We start from the raw sequence: 10,301 nt of genomic DNA on the forward strand, positions 1-10,301 counted from the left end.
CAGTGCATTTGCCTTAAGAAGTTGATATACATCTCAAATATATTTTAACTAACCTTAAATCCTTTCATATATGTACATATGCAAACACACACACACACACACTTATATATATGAATACATATATTTATGTATCTGCATACATGTGCATATGTTGTATGTGTGCATGTGAACATACACACATGCATATGATTGTGTCTGGCTGTATTTGCATGTTTATGGACACAAAGTAATGTGTGTGTGTGTGTGTGTGCATGTATAAATCTGTTGTAATACATCTGTAACTGAGCTGTAATTCAAGCATTAAGTCAACAGTAAATTGAATTTTGTTATTGGTGTATATAGATTAGAATAATGAATATGAGTCACACCATTTGATTATCGAAATATCTGCCAGTTAATTAGAATGTGAGATTTGGGTGGAAAAGAAAAAATAACAGAAAGAATTACAAGGAAATATAACAGCAGTGAATAATGAGAAAGTAATTACTATATCAGAATTGCAATTAAATTAATTTACTTTTCAATTAAGAGTAACGATTTAAATGCCTAAGCATCTGTTTCAAAGCTGTGTACTTTTTGTCTCAAATCTAAATGCTTTGATTTCATAAATTAACTGCTGAACTGTAATTCACTGTTCAATGCAATTTATATAAACGTTATAATCCAATGAAGTGGATTCAATTTGGACAGTTTGATACCAATGCAATTCTATTCTTAAATAAACAAAGCAGTATATCTAAACTATAAAAAGGAAATTTTATTATATACCCAGTTTATATTTGTGTGCGTGTGTGTCATTATATCTGTGTTTGTTCCCCCAAACCACTTGACAAGCAGTGTTGGTGTGTTTACATCCCTGTAACTTAGTAATTTGGCAAAGAGAGAGTGATAGAATAAGTACCAGGCTTTAAAAAAATGCCTTGGGGTTGATTTGTTCAACTATAACTCCTCAAGGCAGTACCCCAGTATCGCTGTAGTCAAATGACTGAAACAAGTAAATGAATAAAAGAATACATACATATGTGTGAGTGTGTGTGTGTGTGTGTGTGTGTAGGGCAGGTATAAATGGATAGAGAAATTTGAAGAATTATTTAGGTCCCATAGAATAATGCCTGTTGTATTTACAGAAGATGTAAGATGTAGGTTCAAGTATCATGGGCAGTTTTCAACACTTTCTATCCATAAAGATCTTTCAACCCAATATTTACATGCTATTATTTATAGCTGTATATGCTTTGAGAACCATTATTCAAAAAAGAATTATTTCACATTCTCTTAAAAGTTTATAAAAATTCTTATAATGTCTACAATATATATATATATATATATATATATATATACATATATATATATATATATATATGCTTCACTACCTCATCCCATGTCTTACTGGGTCTCCCTCTGTCCAGATTCCTTCCACTGTTTGGGAGTGGCATTTTTTCATGCTGCTCTCCTCATCCATCTACAATACATATCCATACCAATGCAAGCATCTCTCTTGCACACCACATCCGATGCTTCTTATGTTTAACATTTCTCTCACCATGCTTACACTCTGTCATGTGTGCACACTGACATTATACATCCAGCGGATCATTCTAGCTTCATTACTTTCGAGCCTATGCATGTCTTTAGCAGTCATGGCCCATGTTTCATTGCCATGAAGCATGACAGTTCACACACATGCATCATACAATCTACCTTTCACTCTGAGTGAGAGGCCATTTGTCACCAGTAGGGTTAGAAGCTTTCTAAACTTTGCCCAGGTATTCTTATTCTAATGGTAACACTCTCTGAGCATCCACCCTCATTACAAACTTGGTCACCTAGGTAGCAGAAGCTATCAACAACTGCTAGTTTCTTCCCCTGGCATGTGATGGAATCTGTTTTCTGAGCATCTGTGGTGTTTATTGCCCCTGTGCATCTGCTGCACACAAAAGCTATCTTCCGGTTAATCTTCCTTTGATGTTGCTGCACCTCTTATGTGCCCATAGCTTGCACTGGGTACATCATATGGAGTTTCTACCAACACCTTTTCTACAGATTGAGCGGGGCCACCTACCTGAAGGGGTGTGTGATGTGTTTGCCTTCCTACTTACTAGAACTTTGGTCTTTGCAACATTGACTCTAAGGCCCTTCGATTCTAAACCTTGTTCTGGTAGTGATTCTGCTATGAGGGCCAGGTCATCAGCATAGAGGAGCTCCCAGGAGCAACCTGTCTTGAATTCTTCTGTTATTGCCTGGAGGACTATGATGAATAAGAGGAGGCTGAGGGCTGAACCTTGGTGAACCCCTACTTCTACCTGAAATTCTTCACTATACTCATTGCCAATCCTAACCCTACAAATGGCATCTCTGTATAGGGCCTGTACAGCCCTTATTAACCATTCATCAATCCCCAGTTTCCGCATAACCCATCAGATAGTTGTTGTGAATTCATTGGGTTGCATATTTACAAGTTTATGCATATATTTATACACAACCAACTATAACCCACAAATAAACGATATTTATCCACCAATGCAAAGTTGATCACTCATTTTCATTGTTTGATATTACATATATATATATATATATGTATATATATATATATATATATATATATGCTTCACTACCTCATCCCATGTCTTACTGGGTCTCCCTCTGTCCAGATTCCTTCCACTGTTTGGGAGTGGCATTTTTTCATGCTGCTCTCCTCATCCATCTACAATACATATCCATACCAATGCAAGCATCTCTCTTGCACACCACATCCGATGCTTCTTATGTTTAACATTTCTCTCACCATGCTTACACTCTGTCATGTGTGCACACTGACATTATACATCCAGCGGATCATTCTAGCTTCATTACTTTCGAGCCTATGCATGTCTTTAGCAGTCATGGCCCATGTTTCATTGCCATGAAGCATGACAGTTCACACACATGCATCATACAATCTACCTTTCACTCTGAGTGAGAGGCCATTTGTCACCAGTAGGGTTAGAAGCTTTCTAAACTTTGCCCAGGGTATTCTTATTCTAATGGTAACACTCTCTGAGCATCCACCCTCATTACAAACTTGGTCACCTAGGTAGCAGAAGCTATCAACAACTGCTAGTTTCTTCCCCTGGCATGTGATGGAATCTGTTTTCTGAGCATCTGTGGTGTTTATTGCCCCTGTGCATCTGCTGCACACAAAAGCTATCTTCCCGGTTAATCTTCCTTTGATGTTGCTGCACCTCTTATGTGCCCATAGCTTGCACTGGGTACATCATATGGAGTTTCTACCAACACCTTTTCTGCAGATTGAGCGGGGCCACCTACCTGAAGGGGTGTGTGATGTGTTTGCCTTCCTACTTACTAGAACTTTGGTCTTTGCAACATTGACTCTAAGGCCCTTCGATTCTAAACCTTGTTCTGGTAGTGATTCTGCTATGAGGGCCAGGTCATCAGCATAGAGGAGCTCCCAGGAGCAACCTGTCTTGAATTCTTCTGTTATTGCCTGGAGGACTATGATGAATAAGAGGAGGCTGAGGGCTGAACCTTGGTGAACCCCTACTTCTACCTGAAATTCTTCACTATACTCATTGCCAATCCTAACCCTACAAATGGCATCTCTGTATAGGGCCTGTACAGCCCTTATTAACCATTCATCAATCCCCAGTTTCCGCATAACCCATCAGATAGTTGTTGTGAATTCATTGGGTTGCATATTTACAAGTTTATGCATATATTATACACAACCAACTATAACCCACAAATAAACGATATTTATCCACCAATGCAAAGTTGATCACTCATTTTCATTGTTTGATATTACATATATATATATATATATATGTATATATATATATATATATATATAGAGAGAGAGAGAGAGAGACACACACATACATATATATAAGTAATGTTTATTGCCACGTGAACATGTCTGTTCCATTGGTACTGATGTTACTACCATTTTAACCCCAGAAGGACATCTCCTCCAGCTGGTTATTGAAAGCAACCTGCACATGATATATACCATCTTCCATGTTGACATGGTGATAAACATTACTTCTCTGTATAGTTACTACTTTTATCTCTTATCTATCTATCTATCTAGCTATATATATATATATGTATATATACACAGGGTGTCTCAAAAGTCACTGATGGGTTTCAATTTTTAATAACTTCCTTAACTTTACAAATAAATGCATGGAATTTTGATACAATATAAAGGACATAACGGAAATTAATATGCATCAGTGTCTCTGGTCTGTTGACATAAACCTTCTCTTTCTGATATTCTCACAAGAAAAAATCCAGGTTAGTCAAGTCTGGGGAATGTGAAGGCCAGTTGACATTGCCATAGTGGGAGATTAATCTCTCTCCAAAGCAGTGCCGTAACAACTGCATTGTTTCTCTTGTGATATGAGCAGTTGTCCCATGTTGCTGGAACCATGTGTGAGATCTACTTTGAATGGCCTTCATGTTCCCCAGACTTGACTAGCCCTGGTGCAACTAAGGAGAACATCAATAGAGAAATCAGAGAAGTGGGGTCTGAAACTCTTGAGGGTGTTATGGTGCAAGTTTTGGAAAGAGCATGGGCGTGCAAAGCCAAAATTGGTTGCCGTTTAAGCGATGTCATTTTTCATGTGATGTAGTGGTGCTGCAAAATTTGTCTAGTGCATATTTATTTCCATTATGTCCTTTATATTGTATCAAACTTTCATGCATTTATTTGTAAAATTAAGGAAGTTATTAAAAACTGAAACCCATCAGTTACTTTTGGGACACCCTGTATGTACAAACCTAGGCACCAAACCATTAATCTGTTAATCATTAATTAATGGAGTTAATATTTTCATAAATGATTTAATTTTTAAGCTAACTTTGGAAATCATTATCACACTTATAAACTTCCATTACATTTAACTTCTGTTACTCAGTTAATTCTTTAAAAATGTAAAGGAAGTTATCAATAAAACATTAAAGTTAATTTTTATTATAGAAAAAAGCAAAAAATCAGTTTTTACTCTAAAACTACTTTCTAAAATTTGCTAATTCTCCATTATTTTATTTCCAGATCACGTCACTTGTGGCCAAAGTGCTTGACAAGATCCAGGGGAAAGAACAAGCCTACCTTGGGACTCTGTTGCCAACCTTTAAAGAGTGCCAAAACTATAAAATCAGCCTTTTTTGGCTTTTTCAAGGGTTTTAGAACCCCAAAACTATGGGTTTTTTTATTTTTTACTTTAGAGTTAAAAAATGTTGATTTTATAGTTTTAAATTTTAAAAGACCTAAAAAGGGCTGATTTCATAGTTTGAGCCCTTTTTAGGTTTCTAAAAGCTTTTAGAGCCAGAAAAGGGTAAAAAGAGTGCAGTGTTCAAGCGGCCCTACAGGACCATCATGGTCAAGGCACATGCCATCTGGAACCAGCAAGATCGCAGCACTGTAGCAGCAAACAGCATCTATGCTGGGGTGGGGAGGAGGCTGGCTGTCCCCAACATGACAAGGTGGAACTCCACCTATGACTCTGTGGTGGTCATCAACACCATCCTGGAGACTAAGAGGCTTGTTCTCCACACAGTCATTATTCAGTTGAAGTTCAACAGCTTCAACAACCAGGATGTTGACTTAATGAAGGAGTGTGCCAAGGTAATAAATTAATAATAAAATGATATTTGATAACATTTGATTTGACAGTATATATTTTACTAGTTTGTTTCCCAACAAATTTGAATTTCTAGAATTTGCTAATTTTCCATTATTTTATTTCCAGGTCATGTCACTTGTGGCCAAAGGGCTCGACAAGATCCAAGGGAAGGAACAAGCCTACTTTGGGACTCTGCTGCCAACAGTTGTCGCAACGATATTTAGGCTCGTCTACTACAGCCCCTTGGTCAATGCACTTTTGGCAGGCATTGATAAAAGGATGATGACGAGTGTCGTCCTGGAGGATGAGGAATGTCAACTGATTGCTGCCTTCCACCCCAGGTTTCACCTCATCTGGTTGGATAAGTATGAAAACACCAAGGTTGCCAAGGCGAGGAAAGCATGGAGGGTAAGGTCAAGGAGGTCATGAGACTGCAATCTGATGAAGTGAGCAGCAACAGTGGAGGCAGCAACACTGAAGAAGAGGAGGATGATTTCTTCAGTGGTGTCACCCAGCCAAAGGAGAGCAGCAGGAGCCACAAGTCACTCAAGGACAACGCCCAGAATTTGGTCAAGACCTGGTTGGTGACCAGCTTCACGGATTTGCTAACAGATGCTGCCTTCTTGGGTGAGCAAGTGTTGGTGGACTTGTTCATGAAGTTCAAAACAGCCATCCCTCCAGTGCTGCAGTGGAGCATTTGTTCTTTATGGGCAAGGACATCTTGAGGGCTAAGAGATCATCCCTGTCTGATGAAAACTTTGACATGCTAATTTTCATGAAGGGCAACATGCATCTCATGAACAAAATGAGAATGAGAAGAGAAAATATTAAATTATGTATATCTCATGCTTTTCATGTTTTTATTTTTTATTTTTTTATGGCTACTTTATCAATAGATTTTTTTAGTTTAATACTAATATTGTATTTCATGTGTGTTTCTTTTTCCCCTTCTCTGGCTCTAAAAGCCTTTAAAAACGTAAAAAGGGCCAAAACTATGAAATCAAACCTTTTATGTCTTTTAAAGGTTAAAACTAAAAAATCAGCATTTTTTAACTCCAAAGCAAAAAAAAACTATAGTTTTTGAGTTCTAAAGCACTTAAAAAAGCAAAAAAAAAGGCTGATTTTATAGTTTTGACACTTTTAAAAGGTGGTTTTTAGGTGGTTTTAGAGCAAAAACTGATATTTTGTTATTTTTATATAATAGAAATTAATGTTAATGGTTTATCGATAACTTCCATTGCATTTTTAAAGAATTAACTGATTAACGGTTATCAAAGTTAATGTTTTGATTAACGAAGTTAACTTTCCAATTAACAGTGCCCACCTTTGTGTGTGGGTATGTATAATCAGACTGGTGAGTAAACACATCCTAAGAAGGTTAATAAAGACATAAGGAAGGTATCTAATTTCTCTTTATGGCGTAACACAATCGAAGTTGGTTTGAGATCAAACAAAGCACTTTTAGAGCTAAGTTCATACAATTTGATATAGTAGACTTTTATCCATTTATATTGAAAATGTTACTTGATAGGGCATTAGTATATGCTAGACAAATTACCGACATAAGTAATAGAGAGATAGATATAATTATGCACACTAGGAAAACCCTACTGTTCAACCAGGATTCAACCTGAGTCAAACAAACTGACCCTGAAGGCTCCTTCAACATCGTGATGGGGGCATACAACAGCGCTGATATTTGTGACCTTATAGGGTTTTATATTCTGGACACCCTCTGTCCACTTCAGCTTATATAGAGATGATGCCTTAGCCATCTCCAGAGACACTAACAGCCATACTTTAGATAGGCTTAGAAAAGACATCATACACACCCTCAATAACCTTGGCCTTCAAATCACCATAGAGTCTAACCTCACCGTGGCGAACTTCTAGGATGTCACACTTGATTTAGAGAGTGGCACCTACAGACCATACCACAAACCGAATGATAGGCTATCATACATTAATACAGCCTCCTGTCACCCACCCATAGTGTTCAAAAACCTAATAAAAGGTATCAGTAAATGGATTTCGATCTTATCTTCAAATGAAGATATTTTTGACGTAGTGGCTCCCACTTACAATGAGGCACTAGTAGCCAGCAGATTCAAGGACCATGTTGTATGTACACCAGGATTGAGTAACCATAAAAGGAAATGCTACCACAAGACCTTATAGTTCACTCCCCCCCCTTCTCCCTAAACGTCTGGACATGCGTAGGCAAGACTTTTCTTAGGCTGGTTGATAAGCATTTCACACGATTACACAAATATAGAAAGATCTTTAACAGACATAATTTAAGAATTTTTTTCCGTTGTGCACCCATTGTTAAGAAAAAATTACTTAGCACTCCTAAACCACGGACAGTGGCAGGTTGTTCATGCAGGATTAGAAAGGAATGCCCAGTGGATGGTCAATGTAACACCTAGGCTACATTGTACCAAGCAAAGGTAACCCCAAACAGAAGCAGCACAAATATCAGTAACATCAATGCCAGTACAGGGACACACTAAAATTTATGTCAGATCTTGTTAATCCAAATTTAAAATTCGCTTGAACAACCACAGATCTTCTTCCAGGGACCTGGAGAGACACAACACAATGACACTCATGGCATATGTATGGTGCCTAAAGGATGATCATATGCCCTTTAACATCAGGTAGAAATTATTGGAAATTTGTGGACCCTATCACAATGGAACTGGAAATTTTATTGGAAATTTGTGGACCCTATCACAATGGTAGTGGAGACTATGTAAATTGTGTATGGCAGAAAGATATATAATCCTTATGAACTCACATGAGCTAAGAGGCTACCTGAACTCCAGGATAGAAGCTGTGGGGAGTTGTGCACATTTTTGGAAATTTTTAATTCAAAATTGGAAAACCTAGCTATCAAGTGAAGGAAAACAACTTGCCCAGCCATAATTTTTTAAGAGGAATATTTCTTGAACTATCACCGGCATTCTTGTATTTTAAAAAAACATTCTTTGCAGAGAAGTTATCATTTAGAGAAACTGAAGAGATTTCTAGTTTATGCTAGATATGAAACCAATGTTTTTTTTCTAAACTGTTACATTACACATAAAAATAAATATGTATAAATAATATGTATGCATATATATATATATATATATATATATATATATGCATATATGAGTACAGGACATCACAAACAGTAAACAACATGAAATCTGAAAACAAATGAGTTAAATATGCAAAAAATGAGAGAAACAACTGGAAAACAGGACAAGTAACATAAAGAACGACCCTTCATCAGTTGTCAGCTGTCCATCTGCTCCTCGTTTAAAGCAATGGACGACAATATGAGTCTTCGAAGGCAGTTACTTCCAAGATACCAAAATAAAATTAGGGATTTAAGGAGGGTCAAAGTTGGAAACAAAAATAGGGTAGTGGAGACATACAAGGAAACTGAACGAAATTAAGTGTCACTAACAAGTCTAAGAAGCAATGCAGTAATTAATCCCTGTAATAGAATTTTGGTAATTGTAATGAAAGTTTGAAAAAGAGTGTAATCTCAAAGAATGTGACAGTTGATATTGCATAGTGTTGTGGTAGTGAAATTTTCTGAGAGTATGTGCCATCATTAGTGATCACTTTAAAAAATCTGTGGAAAGTTCAGTCCAATAGAAAAAAGAAGAGTTCATACTTATATTTATTTAGTGTTTTTCTATTAGGAAAAATAAAACAGAGAAACTAAAATGAAAGAGAAACATTTCAGGAATTATGTTTAAGAAATAATTACTAATGTCAATGGTTTTAAGATGACAATTGAAAAATAACCATTTATAAATTGTATTGTACTCAATGTTTTTAAACAAAACAATAGAAAAATAACATCACTTATAAATTACATTATACCTTAATAAGACACAAGAAATGTGTACATTTATAAAACTGTTGTGTGGCTCCTAATGGACTGTGCCACAATATAAATGGACATATTTAGAGAGTGTAAGAGAATCTTGAGCTGTGTAAAGCCAAGAGTTGCACATTGTCAGTATCTTGAGTAGAACAATTTGCGAGGACATTATTATTATCCCATTATATCATACGTCAAATGTGCAATACAACAAAAATAATAAAATGAAGGAATGGAAAATAAACATTTCATTATCAGTAAAACTCTTACTGGTACTCAACCAATGACGGATACTTATACATCAGGGCTATATTTAGTGAATTCAAGAGCTTGTAACTCTAGTTTCATCAATTACTCCTGTAATTTAACTTGACAAAGTTTATCACAGAAAAATGCAAACCATAGTGTGTTGATGAAAATTCAATTAAAATTGCCATTAAAATATTTTTGAAACAGGTGAAGATTTCAGAAATAAACTCCAAGCTTTCAGAACCTTATTTTCTGCATTTTCCTGTGTTATTTTTGGCATTATCTGACTTCTATTGATGCTTTTTATTTTTCAATTTTGCTCTGAAGTCTTCAAACTTTTGCATCCATATTGAGCTATAATCTAATCAGTTGCTTTTTAAAATTATTCAAATTCCCTAAAACATTTCCAAATTTATGTTGCCTGAGGTTACACTATCAGTTTTTTTAGATGACTTGAACTTAGTAAATATTAAAGAAAATTGTTCAGCTGTTCCCTAAAAGTTGCTCTGAAAATATTTTTAAATGCTTTGAATGTCTGTTTTTTC

At 36.1% G+C, this 10,301-nt stretch overlaps 1 protein-coding gene across 1 annotated transcript in view; it reads left to right on the forward strand.

Moving 5' to 3' along the window:
• LOC118762081 overlaps positions 1-6,444 on the forward strand; it is a 10,581-nt gene extending 4,137 nt beyond the window's left edge. The window contains exons 2-3 of the mRNA XM_036500353.1: positions 5,054-5,626; positions 5,751-6,444. Coding sequence (XP_036356246.1) covers positions 5,378-5,626; positions 5,751-6,053 — 552 coding nt within the window. The 5' untranslated portion in view covers positions 5,054-5,377 and the 3' untranslated portion in view covers positions 6,054-6,444. The remainder of the gene's footprint in view (positions 1-5,053; positions 5,627-5,750) is intronic.
• Positions 6,445-10,301: the final 3,857 nt, after the last annotated feature.

Source organism: Octopus sinensis, linkage group LG2 (assembly GCF_006345805.1).
Source record: "Octopus sinensis linkage group LG2, ASM634580v1, whole genome shotgun sequence".
NCBI lineage: Eukaryota > Metazoa > Mollusca > Cephalopoda > Octopoda > Octopodidae > Octopus > Octopus sinensis.